The sequence below is a fragment of the Rhopalosiphum maidis genome, chromosome 1, assembly GCF_003676215.2.
Source record: "Rhopalosiphum maidis isolate BTI-1 chromosome 1, ASM367621v3, whole genome shotgun sequence".
Lineage (NCBI taxonomy): Eukaryota > Metazoa > Arthropoda > Insecta > Hemiptera > Aphididae > Rhopalosiphum > Rhopalosiphum maidis.
The window spans coordinates 30,438,859-30,458,850 of record NC_040877.1 but is presented as its reverse complement, the minus strand read 5'-3'; the positions used below and the strand labels follow the sequence as shown (position 1 = coordinate 30,458,850).

General features: G+C 36.4%; 1 protein-coding gene across 1 annotated transcript in view; it reads right to left on the bottom strand.

The window, feature by feature from the left end:
- Positions 1–19,842, bottom strand: part of LOC113548795 (myosin-2 heavy chain-like) — a 35,414-nt gene extending 15,572 nt beyond the window's left edge. Inside the window, 7 exon segments of the mRNA XM_026949865.1 lie at positions 1,021–1,281; positions 1,677–1,816; positions 2,908–3,004; positions 3,096–3,245; positions 18,341–18,501; positions 18,504–18,684; positions 18,686–19,842. Coding sequence (XP_026805666.1) covers positions 1,021–1,281; positions 1,677–1,816; positions 2,908–3,004; positions 3,096–3,245; positions 18,341–18,501; positions 18,504–18,684; positions 18,686–19,276 — 1,581 coding nt within the window. The 5' untranslated portion in view covers positions 19,277–19,842.
- Between the last annotated feature and the right edge of the window lie 150 nt (positions 19,843–19,992).

Genomic DNA, 19,992 nt, shown 5'->3' with positions numbered 1-19,992 from the left:
GGTGTTGATTATTTTTTACGTGAATATTATGCTTTACATTATACTGTGATGAATACGATTTTATTCTCAATAAATTATGTAAAGTACCTACACAATGTATATTTGTATATTATTATTTTGTTAAAAGAATTATCGTGTTTTTCTATGGTGTTTTTAAATATACACATTTTCAGATCAGTTATCAAACATTTTGAATATATTTTATCCAACAACATATACTAATAAAATGCATTTACGTTAATAAATGTCATGTCATTATATTTGTTCATAGCATTTTTTTAAAGTTATTATTATTTGTATTATTATCATTTAATACTCAACTATGAGTTGGGATACATGTTAGATTTTTTTTTCTTTTTAATAATCTATTCAAAACAATAATTAGGTACTGATATAAGTTTTCCAAAAGTTATAAAAATAAATATGATTTATAAATTTTTATTAATTACTGAATAAACTTGAACAATAAATGAGTTTATTTAATTTATATTATTATTAATTATTTATATTGATATAGCTATATTTGTATATATTATAATATAATATATCGTTGTATATACATTATATTTATACAATGTTATCTATTATTAGTTTTTTACGTTAAACAGGTCCATTATTGTTATTAGATTGTTCTTACCTTTTACCCGATGAAGTATAGCACGTTAATAAAGAAGCAACAATCTAAATCTACTTATGTGCTTTACAAATAATAAATGTTATTGTTATCCAGTCTGTTTATAGTTTAAGTCACCTATCCTACTACCCATCCATTATTATACACCATACACGTTTTTTAATCGGTGACTTTGGGAGGAGGAACACAACATCTTAAGTCCAAAAAGCATTCCAAGGGTGGTTTGAAAAGATAAAAAATAGTTCAAATATTCAAACCAAGAACGTCACATTATATTGCTGATGAACCAAGAAGTTGAAAAGTGCATGACATACAAATGGTGAAAAACAAGCGGGGTCAAGAGATGTCCGCCGAAGTCGCATGCGGTCAGTCCGTTGGCTACTCACTTGGTGCTTGAACGCTGGCGTCGTCGCGTACTGAACGCCCCTGTCTAGCGCGTGCCCCGGTGACCCGGCGTACAATCGCATCCTATCCAGCTCTTGTTCAAGGAGACCGACTTCTTTTTCCAATGTCGCTATGCGAGCATCCTTTGTCTCCAAAATAGCCGTCAGCGTGCCACTGGAAGCCACCCCCACGTTTTGTGTCTGGTACGCTTTTTCTAACTCCATTTGCAGTGCTTTTAGATTGTCATTGGTAGCCTTTAGGTCCTGTGTTGTCGAATCACAAACAAAAAAATACGTGTTTCACAAAAAAGGGTTTTGGCTCAGAGTGGGTATACATAATTGTATCTAACCACCATTCGTCCCCTATCGAAAAAAAGAAATGTCTATTTCAAATGTCCTCATGCAAGTCCTCGGACTGTTGGACAAACCACCATTATCGGAGGGACGTATATTGTAGTAGGTGACTGGTATCGAGAACAGGAGCCCATTTACGAAACACGGTCTGGCATGCAAGACCCAATAAGAATCAATTTATTCTTACAAAAAATACATAAAAACTATACGAAAAATTGAAAACAATTTCTCGAAAGTATTCGTAGTCATTTGTACGTTTGGGTCGTTTTTTTGCAGTGTGAGTGTGTGTCTGTGTGTGTACTCACGCGCTTCGTACTGTTGAGTTCCTGATCCCGATTCCTGATAACAGACTGGAAGTGGTGGACAAGGTTTTCATTCTCTAACAGTCGTGCCTCTAAATCAACTTGACGGGCCTCTAATTCAATCGCCTCTACCACTTTACCACCTACAAACATCCAAAGCAATTACATATAAAGCCATCGAATTACACACTAAAAACAAAAAAAAAAAAAAAATAATAATAATAATAATAACTACTTTGAGGTTTTGTCTTTGAGGGGTGTTTTATAAAATAAAAATAATTATAAAATGCGTTTATAGTGCGAATCTACTACGAGTTCTTGGGCTGGTAACTCTAAATGTTATGACAATGTTATCACATATTTTATGATGATGACTTTTTTTTTTTTGATTCGAGATAAGTGAAGCAGGAGAGACGAGACATAAAGACGCAAAACATTTTGGCACAGTTCTTTCGGAAAAAAACGTAAGCGTATGATTTTGTCCATGTATTGTTATATACAACTTGTTTCATATACATTTATTAAACCGATTCAGTGCGTTAGACCTTGGAGGCCTAATAAGTTGTCCCGTCTTAGTCTCATCGTGTGAATAAAATAATTACAAACAATAAGTGCGTACATATTATTATGTATTAATGAAAACCATATTAGAGTTGCCAACCGATCCGAACAAATAAACGTACAGCGAACATTACAACAACAACATAAAAATAAATAAAACGTCTATTAACACAACTGCAGCAAGCTTGGTAAATTATTATTAAAGTAATAATTGAATATAATAGGCGTTTCGTGTGGTATATTATACTATATAATAATTTTGGAAGTAGTGCATGTATGTATATATATATATAATATATATGTGTTTGGTGTGCTTAAGAGAGAAAAAGAGAGAATATTTTTTATGAGAAGATACAACAAGGCAAAACACACTGAATTGGCTGTTAACTGAAAGTTCTGATTGCGAACGTTTGAAACGACCTGCTTTTGTGCCATCAACTGCATTTGCTGAAATAACTGTCTCTCCTCCTCCTTGCCTGCTAAAACAAACGCATCTTACATTTTGTCGTTAAATGTTTTATTTGTTTAATAAAAAAAAGAATAAAAATATCAAGTGCCATTTATGTTGTGTTGTTATTATTATCACAATTTTTTTTTTGTTTTTGGACGTTGAGCTGTTTTCAAGTGAACAGTCTTAACAACATAGTAATGCATACAACATATTACTACTCACCAACGCCTTTGTTCTGGAGCATATCCAAAAGCTTCTTTATACTATCGTCTCTAGACTGTAAGGTTTGCTTTTGTGTCTCTATCCTGAGCTCTAATTCCTGCAGACCGAAATTAATATCATTATAGGGAGACTCGTCGCCGGTTGTCCGGACAACAAAAAGGGCTGCGTCCCGTGTTTATAATAGCTACCTTAATAGTCTCTCTGAGGATGGCCACTTCTCGGGTCAAGTGGTCGTTTTCGTTCAACAACAATTCTACTTGCTGCTGTAGTTCCATATTTGGCCCACGCATTCGCATTCTCAACTCTTCTTCCAGCTGACGCACCAACATCGATTGTTTCTAAAACGAAAAGTAAAAAGCGTGTGTTAAGGCGGTCGTACAATAGCAATAATCGATATTACATATTATGCAATTGTCATCCGTACACTCGTATTGACTATTGTACGCGTCAGTTATTTGAGCGTATCACTCAAGCGCGTTTGTGTAGAAAATTATAATCATCTAATTTTATAAAGGAAACTATAATATACTACGCCCAATAAACCTTCTTCGAACGTTTGTCATAAGTAGCTGCACTATATAGTCGTTGTCTTTTCGATACAACACACTTTCAATGGATGTCTAATCCGATTTACATGACGCGTAATCCCCGGTATACAGTTTTATAATTGCCGGTGGAAATCCGGATTTTAAACCACGGTTGCGGTACTTTGCGTTTATAAGACTTTTACTGCCCGTGCCCGGCGAGCCATTAGTATGCCATAATAGTGTGTCGCACCATTTACCGGCGTTCACATCGTTTTCAACGCGATTTGATACAAAAATACGGTACGGTACGGTATGTGTGAGGGTTGTTTTTTTCGTCGAGACGTTTTATCCTGAATATAACATGCACATATTGCGTTAACGATGTTTACATAGTATTTTAATACTCCGCATAGGAAGAATTGTAATTTATTTTATCGCATTATGATATCAATCTCTAATATGGGAAAAAAAAACACGATACGTATTATTGTGAGCTGGTCGGAGAAGACGATGCGTTCCGCGTGTGTGAGAACTAATTCGACTTGGACGCACTTGACTAATTTGCATCTATAGCTATTATACGGTAGCGTGCAGCAGTCCGCAGAAGTCTAATAATTATTTCATTTTTAATTTCACATTGTTTGCGCGTTTGACCGGCGAAAAGTTCAAGGAAACAATATTGTTATATTTGCACGAGTCTCTCGCGGTACATCGTGAAATAATAATTATAGGAAACGCACTTAAACAGCACATACGCGCACACATCATTCGATCGAAATGAATACGAAGTTATTACATTATGGACGACAGACGATAATAATATTGTATTATCCCTAGTCCACTGCACTCACCGTCGTTCGCCGTGCGGAATAGTTGCAGTCGCTCATCGCCAAAAGACAACAATAATGATCGTTAAAAGTTTGCCCGTGTTCGCAATGATGGTATAATATTATTATCACAGCGAAATGTCGTGTTATCGTCATAGTTTAGTTTGCGAGTACATTATACGACGGTGCGACGACAACGCTGCGATGTTTCCGCTACTCATCGTCGTCGGCAAACGCGTATAGAATACATAATAAAATAAAAAAAAAGGGCTACGATTTATATTTATTGGTTTTTTTTTTCTTGTTCGACGAATCGGTTCGATAGTAAGTTTATATTGATACTCGTGATGCATATTTCAAGTACATACCTATATTATTGCATATTTTTACTATAAACACAATAAATGCATATTTTATGGTATAATATTTAAACAAAATTACTGTAAAAATCGTATATTTTTATTGCATATTTTTTCAAAAACAAAATCATATTTTACTATTCTATGCTGCATATTAATCCTAGCCCTCTATAATAAGACTAATAAGTAACAACGTAGTATATACTGCAGCGTATCGGCGTATACAACGCGTCTTGCCCGCAGTTAAAATAATTGCTCGATTATTAATGGGCCCATCCTCGATATTCGGGCGCGCCTGTTAATATTATTCTTTTTTATGTCGACCGCGGTTTTCTACGGCCGGCCAGTCGTATCGTTCCTTATTTCGTCGTACTGGCGTGCGTCCGGACGAATTATTATTTACTGGTCTTGCGGCGGCGTGGGGGGGGGCGAGGGGGATCGTTGACGGTTGTGCGTGGGAGCGGCAGAGCGAGAAATAACGCCGAACAAAAATTAACTTTTACATATTGTGTTAACAAACACATCGAAAAGAGTTTAACGCGTAAAGTGCAATTTGACATTTTGACATGTGTTTATTCATTCGTATATGCGCGTGTATACCGCACAGCAGTGAACACGGGAAACGCCTGTGCTCGGGACACGTCGTATTCGCGCAAACGTCTTCCCAAATGCGGACGGATGTTTTTTCGACGGCTTTGTTATTACGTTTTTATTTTCAAACGCTGCGCGCCACGTGTACGCAATACATTTGCGAGTCGTACGGAACCGGGTCAAAAGTAGTACGATAAAAAAAAAAAAATCTATACCACTCGGAGGAGAGTAAAATGTAAACGACATGCACAGACTGCGCGCGCGTACGCAGAGATGCGATATATTATTATACAGCGATGCGCATACGATTATTCCCGTACGTCCTACGTTGGCTCTCCGCCGACGGCGATAATGACGAACGAAATACACCACCTCTTTATCATATCGTTGCATGTCGTGTGGTGTGTTGTAATTTTCCAAAATCGCGACGAGTTCCGTCCTCTTTGAAAAAAGGCAATTTTTGTCCCAAAAAAATCTAAAAATTTGCAGTCACACGTATCGTCCGAAGCGTAACGTCGTCGACGACGATGGCCAAGTAATTTTGTCTATAGAGCTGCGGTTTGTAATATATTCCACTTTGTCGGTTGTATACCGTTCGGAAAACGGCGTTAATTAACAACACACACTCGTCAATCGTCCGGCGGTGAATATATCGAATTAATAGACGGCCCGATGGATGGACGAATTAGAAGTTAAAACGTCAAAATTCGGGGTTAAAGTGGCCGTACGTTCGTCCCGCTTTTGTTTGTACACGAGTCCCCGTTAATTGCCTATTAATGCGCGTCTGGTTAATTTATGGCAGCTTCCGTCGCCGCCAACCGACCGTTGTTCACGGTGAGCGGCTGTGGGGATATTCCAAACGCGATTCCTGTATTGTATACGCTGTTTCGCCTCCGTCCCGTTGAATAATAATATTTAATAATGATAATGCTCAACTAGGGGACTAGGTGTAAGCCCGGGCTACCTGAATTGCGGTCTGCAACAGTATAATATATATTGTGTTCGTGGTCTGTACGTATAAAATTATATTATATGACGTTAATAATAAGGAAATGGATGGGACCTGCCTATATAACTTATCCGAGGAAGTAAAGAACGAGTGTACTTGAAAAGAACGCAAGATACCACACAATGGTTATACCTGTGGCACTGTGGCAGTGTGGTTATATTGTATTAAGCGGGTTCACATAGCTACATAACTTCCGAAACTCGAATTCGACCTACCCTTGGACATTTTCCAGTAGATAATAGTTAATGAACTATATATACTACGAATACTGTGGCCGAGCAGAATACGATAAAAGGCACACGATACGACAGGCGACATGGATGTGACCTGGTTTTAAGTAGAAATTGCTAGTGATAAAATTGATAGTAATTTTAATGGGTAAGGTTCATCTATTTGTTTATTATCTATGAAATATATTATACCTATAATAGGACATTGCTATCGATTGCATCTGAGAAAACTTTTTATGTACTCCTATAGAAGCTATTATGAAAAATTAATGAATAATTACGATCGTTAGAACACAGCTCTCTCTGCCTATTTGTCATTGTTTCTCTCTCTCTCTCGAAAAAAAAAAATAATAAAAATAATAATTTATAAAACAGCTAATATGTAAACGGAATAAAGATCTTTATTTCATGTTTATATAAATAGTGAAATCCGTTTTATTCGTTTCGATATGAACAAATACGATTTTAATTCAAAAAGTTTTTTGTTTATTCTATACTTTTGAAATAACATTATAAAATGTAATATACCTGCGAAGAAAAATCAGAGAATGTGTTATGCGTATCACATAATCACATATAGCGTATATTGTATACTTCAGTGTAGTATATTGCATTAGCCCACTTCATATATAATTATATTATTGTTACACATACACTTGGCTTTAAATGTCATGTGTGATTATGTTATCATGTGTATTGTGCAAGTTCCTATTAATTAAAAATCCCAACTGTATATTTTCACAAACAAACAAATAAATAATAATATAAGAACTTGTTATGGCTACAATTATTTCTGTATTTAATAATTTATATGTAATGCGTTAAAAATAAAATTATAAAAATCCTTTTATGTATATGATAATTATTAAGTATTAAGTGTATAGTTAAGCGTATAACACATTTAAATTATTACGAAAACGTTTAGAAAACGCCATACTATTATATTTTCTTCCGTCCTACAAACTTAGAAAATTTGTATTTAGCAAAACCGATTTCGTTGTGTTATTTTTATTATTATTCAATTGACTCATTGTCTAACTTAAAATTAAGAATATCAACCATCTGTGTGTTTCGTTATTTTTACATTTCGATTTTTATTCGAGTTATGGTTATATCAGCTATTGAAAAAGCTCATAATGTGTAGTTTTTGTTACTTTTTTTTATTTACTATGTTGCGGTTAGAAGGTGTATGTATACTTTTACTACCTTAATAAAAATATATTTTCATTGCAGATGGTATTGGTTGTAATAATACGCTATTAAGGAACAATACTGCAAGGATACATTGTTATTTATAATTTATATTATATACGGGTAATTGATTTTATACAAAAAAGAGGTTCCATTTAAAATCTGAGGCCCCTATTAATAACGGATTCTATGATATGTATAGAAAACTGCCTGTGGTACCTAACGGTCACTATTTTTATATTTTTATATTTTCTATGTGGGTAACCTAACATATACTGTATTGTAGTAAATATATTAATTTTATTAATACGTATTAATAATACAATGCAATTACTGTAACGATGAAACAGTGATCAAAAAGTCATATTGTCATCTTATTAAGACCGACATCTTCGCAAACGCAGCGTCATTATCGATACGCCATACGCGTTATTAAAACGATGCGTTATGATTATCGGGAGTTGGGAAGTATAGAATGGATTTAATCGTTTATAACATGAATATAATAATAATAATTAGGTAATATAGAGTTTTAGAGTGGATTTAATAATTTGATATTTGACGACTGCGCATAAATATATCTACTATATATAGCAACTATGTTATCCACGTGAGCATAAACTGGAGGGTTGAAACAGTGACTACCCCCCAACCTAACCCTGAAAAAATAAAAAAAGGACAAAAATGCTCCCTCAACTTGTTAAAAATTAATTTAAAAATAAAGCGACTTACAGTGATTATAACTAGCCAACTAGGTATATAATATCATAATTTAAACCGTATCTTTTTGTGTTGTACATAATATAAAAAATATTGACGATTAAATTATTACAATTCAATATCAATCAGTTTACCTATAGGTACTTGTGATTAGTGAGTACTAATAAAATAGTAATGTTGCTAAGAATTAATAACAATATATACGTATATAACTACATGAGTTTGATCCTCCTCACTTTCTATTATTACAATTGAGTAATCGAGTTACACTAACACTTATCGATTTTCGTTTTTTCGTTGCACGAATAAAATTTAATTATTATTTGTTTTCGAGAACCTCAGAAAAAAAATCCATTTTCTACAACTAATTTATTATAATATAACGTCACGTACTTTTTAAACGAACAACTATTGATAATTTATTCGCATTTTGATGCAAACCATAATCAAACCGACGACAAAAAGTATAAAATGTCGTATACTCGTATTATATATATATATATATATATGTATAAGTACGTGACGCATTTTAGCATGCGCTAAAACGACCATTGTGTAAAGAGAATAAAAATATGTTTTAATGCGTTCCGAGGAGCTTTGCCGATGACGGCGTGTCTGTTGGATCGTCTGTCGAGTATACGTATTAATCATTATACACATATTATATATATATATAAATATAATGTATATGTATAAATATATAGGTACGCGTGCCTATACATTATTATACAAAACAATGCGAAACGGTGTAAACGCCACGATTGGACCAAACCCCAACAAATAGATTTTAAAACACGAATAAAAACTTTGTTTATACGTCTTGTACGTGTACAGTGTACATTTAAATATTTAAATAAAATACAGTATAATATATATATATATATTATGTTATTTTCAGTTTTACCCAATTTTGGCCATCGTGCACTGAAATTTTAACAACGATAATTCACGTATTCGTGTATTTGTTGGTCGCCCTTAGTTGATAAATTTCAGACGACCCGGGAATGGTCGACGAGTTAGTATATAAATATATTTTTTTTCATAAATATTTTTATGAAAATATATATTACTTAACTAACGAATTTTTATCGTTTTTATAATCACTGTATATAATATGATAATTATCGAGCAAACATTTCGGACATTAAGTTTTATAATTTGGAATTTAATATATTTGGTAAAATTACTATAGTTCTATGTCTTCTGCATATACAGTACACTCATTTAATATTGTGGTCTTCTCGAACTATGTGTTGGTTTGCACTAAATTGTTAATGTAAATGTTAAAACCATTATTTAATATTTAATGTTATGTGTGACCGAGTGGAGAACATTATTTGGCCATTCATTATTTTTTTTCACGTCACATTATACACGAGAAATATTACTGCTGTGGCATAATTATGATGAAAAGATGTGATCGAGCCTTTTTCAAATAATAGTTCATGTTTGATACTGGCAATTCAATTACACAGAAATTATATACAGTGGTTGTTTAATGATAATTTTTATTTTTATGGAATAAAAATTTGATATAAGCTAATTAATAATAATGAGTTGATCTAATAATAAATTTCAAATTTCAAAAATTGTTAGCCAAGTTTTTTCTTTTAAAGCCACGCGTATTGCGTATTTATAATATATTATAATAACATCACAACCATTATGTATACAAGAAATTTAAAATATAATATATTCGCTGTTAATAAATGTTTGTAGTTTTGTGCAAATAATTATATTAATTAAATTTTAATTAACTCTAAAAATAAATTCAAATATTTAGAGACATATCCTGATAGAGGGGGTACGGTGGAAAGCGTATAAGGCTCTAGTATTTTACGGGACAAATTCGAAAGTATTTACTATAATATCTCTCCATAAAAAAAATCTAAATTATTAATGTCTGCAATAACGTGGTAACAGGGTCGCTGAATAATTCTGCATTTTTCTTTATAGACTTTTAAATTTATCTTTATAAGACATTATTACTTTTTTTATTTGTCTTAGAATTTTAGATTATCGGACGCCGTTTGTAGTTGGCGTCGAATCGTGCAAAAGAATCGGGAAAAAGACGGCGGTGGTCCACTGCAGTGGTGCGACCTTTTTTTGGCCACTGCGCGCACATACACACATATACACAAACACGCATTTTATACACAATACTATCTTCCCGCACACATAATATAATCGATAGGCCAACGTCGCCGCTGTCTAAGGCGTGTGGCTTTTAAAGGCAAAACCGCACCAACCCTGTTGTTTGATGCCCTGCCAGCCCTCTTTTCGTGGCGTACGGTTCGCTGTTGTGCGTACCAACGTAAAACAACCCTTACACTGTTATGCATGTGTGTGTACAGAGTGAATTACTATTTTTAACGTCTAGGGAGTAGAACATAAAATATATAAGAGGTAATAAATCGCGTACCTATTATCAAGAAAAAATAATTTGTGTAGTTTTAAACTTATACGCATTCATATATTTCTAAAAATAATTTCTACGAGTAATCGTGTAAATAATATATTTTCATACTTGACCAATATATATATATATATATATATAATTGAATTATGTAGAAACATAGAAAAATTTCGTATTTAAATAGACACCATAATAATATATAATTGATTATTACAATTCTATAGTGAAAAGCTAAACGTTCGTTCAAAATGTAACGTGAATATTACGTTCCATTTTTTTTTTATCAGCTATTTAACTATTATATATCCGAACTTTAGTGACGAGCGACTGCGATTTTTGTATTGAACTTCTTTTAAATCTATATAATAAATTATTATTATATAATAAAATATATGCGTATTGAAATATACGTATAACCAGCTACAATAAATAATCGAAATTTTTTAGCGATATAACGCGAACAGTTTACCGACACAATATTTTACGCGTTTTATATAGGGTTGATTATATATGTATGTGTATATACGGTTTAAATAAATGGGATAAACTAGGTCAAATGGGGTAGGCAGTGTCAATAACTTTGGACGACTTATAAAAGAGGGGTCCCTGAAAACGACTACTCGGCAGTCGGCATACACGGTATTCTACCTATATGTGTATAAAATATATATTAATACGTATTATACAAACATATAAATATGCACGTTATTTACATTTCTAAATTTCTGTTTAATGTTTCGAGTATTAAACGTCGTGTATATTGTATACATATATAATATAATATGATAAACTATAATATTAGTGTCCAATTAAATTGTAATAATACAAATTCAATTAATAATATTTATTCAAATACAATATATTAATATATTTTAAATTGTTATACATAACAACGTTAATCGTTAAAAAGTAATAACACGATAATGATAAAAATGTTCTTTAAAAATATATCCGTATCGAAATTTGAATTAAGTATAGAGCGGATTTTGTAGCAAACATATTTTTAAAAAAGCATTTATTGTTCCCAAAAATTCATTTAGAGATTTAACCTAACCTCGGTAAATAGAAAAAAAATTTATTTTTCATAAATTAAAACGGCTACCTTGATAAATCTACAATAAATTGCACTATTCCGATAATTATTAGATCAGCCATCTATATATTATTTCGATTACCAACGAAAATCAAACCTATTTCTGTCGATTACATATTACCTAATATGGCTTATGTATGTAATATAATTTATTTATTTCAGCCTATATTTTCATGAACATTATTCAAAAATTATGCAAAAAAAATATATTTATAGGAAAAAAAGCAAAATAAAGTTTGCTCATCGTTATACTCCTACTATAAGAATTATACGAATCGAATTCATATCTATGCGAGAATATAATATACTCCCGCCAAAAAAAAAAAAAAAAATTGGTACAAAATTCAAGTCTTAGTGATCAGATAGTGATGACTGATGATAGTCCTATTGGATACAAGAATGATATAATCTCCAGTTATCATGTATTTTAGTATCTTTCGTCGGTAATTCTCGACAATCGCCTGCACCGTACTTTCGGAAACGGGTATACGAACTGGAACTGTCCACATAGCTGCTGCACATGTTAACAATATAATCACGACGGATATCCTGCAACACGCGGAAGATTGGACGAAATCCCGTTTCCGTTTCGACGCTATTTATCTCGATCGCCCGTGAGTATCATCTCGTACCTATATTGGATATAGAGGAAGGGGACAGTCCATAATAGAGCTGCATGTGTGGTAAAATGCAATTTCCGGCTTCGGCGGGGACGTGTGCGCGAAGCGTGTTAGACAGAAGTCTAAAACATCCGTCACTGGCCTACACGCCCTTCGTAGGCGCCATCTGACAACGTGCCCCGAAAAGAAGTTCATTTTTATACGCGTTTCCGAAACAGCGTTACTGATTGTAGACGGGAAGTAGGTAGTGAAAATAGAAACAGACAAGACGACGAAAACGAAACGATATACAAACATTATATATATATATATATACTCGTATATTATAGTTATTATACATTGTTATTTATTCATGTTGTAGTAATATGAATGTTATTAGTTATTACCTATCGTACAATGTGAACCAATATTTCGTAACAATTATAATTAAACGTGCATTGCACGCAAAACACGTCCAAAACGGTTTATTGTCGTTACGATTCGGTGTCGTCCCAGTTTTCGAACGTTTATTTATTTTTTTTTATCTCTTTGCAGTGTATTTATTACAATTTTTTTTATACCGACTTGTCGTGTGATCGAAAGGTGTGCTACCTAACTGCGCCAGTATACACGTTGGGTCGTTTACGACCATTAATCATTCTACGTTGCGGGGGGAGGATATCCACACTAACGGAATCAGCCTCGACCCAGGCGGTAGAACTTTTGCAACGGGGCGAGGAAAGGGACCCGCGGTGCATTATCAACGCGGTACATTGTATTGTAATCATTTTTTTTATTATTTTTTTTTATTTTAATCAATACTTTGGCCCGTTGGGTGGCTTGTGATGAAAACGTAGTTATCCGAAAAATCTGCGTTTGAAATGTAATATTATAATGATTACATTAACTTTCGCATGGGAGTAGATCACAATTACATCAATTTTATAGCTCATACAACGAGTTTGAGCACCTACGACTTTTTGACGCGTATAAACCACGAAATAAAAATATTTCAAATCGATACGTTCTGTTCCAACCCACTGTATTATATTTTGTGTATATTTTAGAGATAAGTCGAACTTTAATTTTCACAAACTTAATCTTTATTATCTTCTCAAAATGAACAAATGAACTGAAATATATTCGAACTTTTAAAAAAGTAACCATATTTTGATAAGAACATAACTTACCAAAAGTGAACATTTTTTTTCCACAGGGCACCAAAAAATAACCCACCTCCAGTTTTTAAAGCTATAGGAATATTAAAGCTATAGGTATTACTTAGGGGTTTTTTAAAATTGGAAAATTTGGTCTTTTGCCTAATTATTTTTTTCTAAAAAGTATCTAAGAAAATTAAAGCAGTTATAATCATTTGTTGTGGTGGACTATTTTATGGCATTATTTTTTATTTTTGGCTGTGGGTGTTACTTTGATAAGGGATGTATAAAATACCGTTTGAATTATTAAATTTTTTAAGCAATCGGTAAAAAAAGTTGTCATTTTCCGAGTGTTGTCCGTTTGCGATCATTAACCTTATTTTTTCAATTCGTTTGTGTACAAATGCACAACTCGAAGCGCACGCAATTTTTTAATACCTATCTATACGCATTTAAATGATCCAAACGTATAACTCGTTTGCGTACATAATAACTATAGTAAAAGTCCACCAAAGTTCAAAAAAACTTACAAAAAGTGCTGCCAACTTGTGCTTATTTACATCACGCGTTCAACTATAAAATCACATATAGAAATATACAAAAGGTAACTCAAAACGTAGTCGAATCATCGCCGGAAAAAATTGTAACTTGATTATATTCGTTCCAATTAATACGTAAATCTTGGCAAAATATTTAAGATAACCCATTTCATTATATTACATTAGGTTCTGCTAGTAACAATATTAGTCTAAATTTGGAATGAGATTTAATAGTTATGCCCTGCAAACGAGTATTACCGTCATTACCCGAACCCTGCCATAAAGACTCGTAGTAAGAGTTACCTATTACATTTTATACAAATACAAATTATACAAATTTAATTTTTTACACAAATTAATTACAATGTTGCAGTGTGTGTCTATAATGTATAATGTACCATAGGTACTTACACCGACACGCCGTCGGTTGTACTTATGGCTTGCGTCGATCAAAGGATTTAGGTCGGTATTCGTATATCTGTTTTCTGTTTCATGATGCATATGGATAGAATGATTCAGATGTGTTTACTTTAATATCCCAAACATATAGCTAATCAATAAAATGTTGTGTAGTTTAAGTGTGTGCCGATCAATTTGATATTATCATGTTTTATTTTCTTATATTTTTTTAGGACATACATCAGTATTTAATTTAACGTGTCTATCTAATATCTTTTTACAAAATATAAATAAAAACAAAGACCATTGACTAATAAAATTATACATAGAAACTATATATTAATACTGTAAGTTTAATTACAAATTAAAATTGACCATATCACAATTTTTTTTTTCGAGTTGTTAGTGTTTTTACATAATAAGTATATAAACTAAGTATTAAATAACATCAGTAAGTTATTGTTTGTTATTTTATTATTATACGAATTACTATGTTATATTTATAGTTTGATCACTTTTATAATTAATATATTACGTTTAAGATTTTACTCGTACTTTATCGTGGTGGTAGGTCATGAAAATTTAATATGCCTCCGACAAGTTCCTGTTTCCATTGACCCACCCTTTATGAGAGCTACCCCTCAGTAAAATATATTATAGCCAACATAAATATCGTTTGGGCACTTGCGACACGTGCAGTGTCATGTAGCAGTATTATTATATAATATTATAAAAAAAAAAAAATCTCGAGTTAATATGCGATATTTTAATAAATTGGCTTCTCGTCGGGTATATGATTGGAACGATATACGTGGCACTCAATCTTACTGTAAGTGTTTATCATAATACTCGTATAACGACTGAGTAACAAATCATTTTTACTAAGTTATTTTGAATTTTTAGTGTATATAATATTATATACAAGTGACTTAAATGTACATCCACCTCATCGATTGGTGATGTATAGTAGTGACATACCTAAAATGTGTTGGCTTATGTGCTGTACGTACCGTGGGGGGGCACAGATTTTACGATTTTCGTTATAATAAAGTGTCTGTCATGTGACTCAAAATGTCCTTACTGTTTTGACGTTCTCCACTGTCCTGTTCGCGTAAAAATTTAAAACCTGCAGGCCGAGAGACCAAGGGAGATTTTTGAGAACACACCACCGTTGGGATGTTGTGGATTTCGTTGCGTTTAAACTTTAAAGGTATACCTATTTTGAAAACCAACGAGAGTTGAATAATAGAATTGTGTCGTTCGTTTTGTATGACGATGGAAATAATAATAACATGTATGCCGACGCATGCATATCAATGCTTATATACGCACAACCATAATAATATATAGCAATTCTATTATGTCGTATCGCTTAGAATTTCATTCAAAACTTTACGGGACGTGATTGTCATATCGTACAAAATAATAACATCCATACACGGTGTATACCTATACGTCGAGGGATGTCCGGACAATCGACCCCTAGCACGGTCTGCGGCCGTAACACCTGCTCTGCAAATATATCTCGACATGTTTTTTTCACGATACGTATTATATTATACATTATATTGTGATGTTATTATTACTGTATCTCCGCGATCACGCGCGTTGCATTATTCAGCCGAGTACGGCCAGATTATTGTAACGTTCTATATCGCGTTATACTGCAGGAGGAATACCATTTCACCCCCTTCGGCGGGTTGTTGTGCGGCACCCTTAACAGATGCCTACTTAATCTCGTCGAGTTATACTGCGAAAGTGGAAATAATAGTAGTAAGTGTAATATATATATGCGATGACCGAGCGTCTTTTTTTTTTTTACTTTTTTGCTTTTCCGTTCGTCGAAAGCCGATTGTCGATTTGCACCAAGTCGTTCCGCGTATTTTTCGAAACGTTTATTCGGATTTTAACTGTTGTAAAACGAATGTTATTCGCGATGTAAACGTATAATGTTATTGTGTTTCGTATCGATTATGATCTTCTGCAAATTACTTGTTTTCGTGAATGTCAACGCGACGATAACATCGGTTCGTAAATGGTAAATACAATAATTAAACGGTTAAAATTACAACTTATTATAATACCATTTAATATGAGTATTACATAACATAAATGATTTGGTCATGTTGTACGCCCATTTTATACTTAGTCAGTTTTTCCACACCCACAACTCACGCGCAGTCACATGACGTGCCATAAAATATACCAGACAGGACAACGTACCAGACGATTATTTTTTTTACGCGTTTGTGCAGACCAAATAATTAAAATTTGGATCGAACGACAACATCGCATAATTTTATCGAGTTGCGCATAATGCTTCTGCATACCTTACATCTGTTGAAGGAATAGCGTGCAGGTTTAACCGGTTTACGACGATTGTCGAGTTGACAAGTCCGCGATCGCTTGTCGCGGTCATGTCGTTAACATGTCAACAAAGGTCAAGGTACGCATTTACGATGGGAAAAAAACGATTTTTGTTTTTTTGCTACTATAATATGATAGGTATAATAACGAGAAGACGTGTAGTGCAAGCACGTGTAAACGTGCCGAACAAATTATAATACACGGTCGGCTGAAGAATAAAGTGGTATTAAAAAAAAGGGGGAAAACTTTATCATAAGCACAAAGTGCCAAAGTAGTACTAAATAATTCGGAACATTTTCCGGAGAACGTGGAAAAAAAGCTGATTGACACTTTGTATAAGTTGTTAAACAGATCGAAAATAATAAATTTAACGCGAACAAACACGTTTTCTTGTAAAATAAATATTAATAGAGTACACGGTGAAGACGAACCTACCCCCGACCTTTACACGTACAAGCGACCAACACGCCTGTCACCAAACATAATGATAGCGTTACGTGTAAGCGTAGTGATATCGAGTTTGAAAAGTTTTGGCTGTACATAGGTGGTATACGCGGTGCGCGAAATAATAAATTATGCTCGGATGAAAAATGTCGACAACTGCCTGCGCGCGCGTTTAATATTCACGTCAGTGATATCCGCGTGGCGGGGGTGTGGGGGGGGAGAGGAGGATTTAGTGGCGTATTGCTGTATTATTGTGCGCGAGTAATCGTGTGCTTTTAAAACAAGACCGGTTAAGACGGTACGGCTTATTTTCCGACCCTCGTGGGTGTGCCTGGTTGCAAGAATTATGGGGGTACGGGCCGCGTGTGTTCAAATGGCCCGCAGTAATCCGAACGTTTCGGCAAAAATTCGTTACGATGGCGGCGCGAGAAGGAAACGACACTCGTCATCCCACCACACACCACCGCCACGAAGACGTGGACAGGTAGGGAGCGCCTAGGTGATTTTTTTCGGTTGATGGTTTTTTTTCCTCTTCTCCGTCGATCAATCTATTTCATTGTTTACCTTTTTTTCCTCTCATCTATTATTTCGTTCAATTTTCGTAGGATGTAGTACAAAAAAAAAAAAAAAGAAAGAGAATAAACCAAATACCTCGTCGGGGCTGTACACCGATTACCGGTGACGCCGTCATACGCATAGTATAATATAGTCTCTACAAATCGATCTAGCCCGGCCCCATATAATACCTATGCAACACACACGCCACGTGCCGAGTGTATTCGTTCCGCCGGGGCGTCGTGTCAAGACACCTAAATGACGTCCCGAGTTTGTTCGCAATCCGCTACTCACACCCCCACGCATCCCACCAATCAAATATTAAAAGAGTGCATAATGTCTATATGTATTGTTATTTGTGATAACGTCCGATCGGATGCCGGAAAATATGACGCTATCACAGTCCTCACCTGGTTCTCCGAGTGAAGCAGTTTCAGTTGGTCATTGATCAGCGAATACTTGGCCGACTCCTCTTTGCGCAGGGCCCGTTCCTTCTTCAGCTCCGGGCTCCAGAACGTTTTGATGCTGTGCATGCTGGACCCGAGTTTCTGGTTGGTCAGCTCGAGTTCTTCTTGAGGTTCGACAGTTCGCGATGCAGGTCGGTGTTCTGGTGCTGGAGTTCGCCCAGGAAGTGTCCGGTGTCGCGCGCGTTGGACATGAAGTGTCCGCCACCGACGCCACCGCCGCTGATACCACCGCCTGGCGACTGTCTGGCCCTGGTCGACACCGCGCCGTACGGATCGTCGTCCAGCGACTGAAAAACCACCTCCATAACCGCGGTCCCTGTCGAACGACCTGTAGTCGCGGTCGTAGCAGTATTGGCCGCCGGAGTCGGATAGTATGCCACCGCCGCCGGTGTTCCGGTCCAGCGACTGGTATCTTGACGGCGGCATGACGCCCATCCGGTCGACGGGACGACTGGCGCTCCGGGACCGGTGGGACGCGCCGCCGGCCGGTCCCATGGCCCGTCCCCGGTCGTCGAGCAGCACCGGACTGTTCAGGTCGTCGTCTCGGTAGTACGACGACGAGACGCCGCCGCCGCCGCCACCTCCGATGCCCAGACCTCCGCCCCCGATGCCGGTCTGATGAGCGCCGCTGCCACCACCGCCGATTCCGCCTCCGCCGTGGTGGTCGGGCGACCCGGCGCCCGGTCTGACCGTTCTCCGGCCGACCGGGCTGTTCCGCTGGCCGCCACCGCCACCTCCGCCCGCCCCTGTAGGATACGTCCTGGACGGCGACCGGTCGACCGTTGGAAGTTCAGTGGCTATGCGCCGGGTGCCGCGTGGTGAACGCGTTCCCGTGGCGCCTAACGACGATCCAGGCCCGTACGGTTCCCTGGCCGACATTCCGGGTCACCGTCCACTGGTAGGCGTGTATCCGGGTCGGGCCTACTGCTGGCTACCACTCTCGCGGGTCGATGCAGGTGATGCTGTTGGTGCTTCCGCTGCCGATGGTCGATAGCTAAAAACACACGCTGGAGCGCACCGTTACGCGCGGCGAACCATCGTGTGCAGCGAACGTCCTCTCGCCCGCTCACTCGTACTCGGCAAACTAACAGCCCTGCGAACTTTAACGTCGACGACCGTTGTAATGGTAATAATAATAATAATAATGATAATAGTAATAGTAATAGTAGCGGTAGTAGGCAGTGGCAGTAATATGAATACGCGTATTACAGAGCCGGCGGACGAACGGACACGCGCGCTAATCGGTACGGCGAACACTCGCGGCCCAAGGGGCGGCGTGGTAGGGGCGTCGTACGCGCACCGCGACACTGTACAACATTCGGAGCGCACGCGCACCACCACCGCGGACGACGTAACACGCACACAACACACACGCGCGCGCACCGACACAGAACACACTCGGCACACGGGCGGCGCGGCAACGGACGACACACTGAACGCGTTCGAGGCCAGCTGCTGCTCCCTGATCAATGAAGACCCCTTCGAGCCGCCGCGCCGCCACGACCCCCCTCTAACCGCGGTATAATACGCCGCCTGCGCGTTACCATTAACGTCATCGGCCGCCGCCGCGGAGTGTATACAGAGTGCGCGCGACG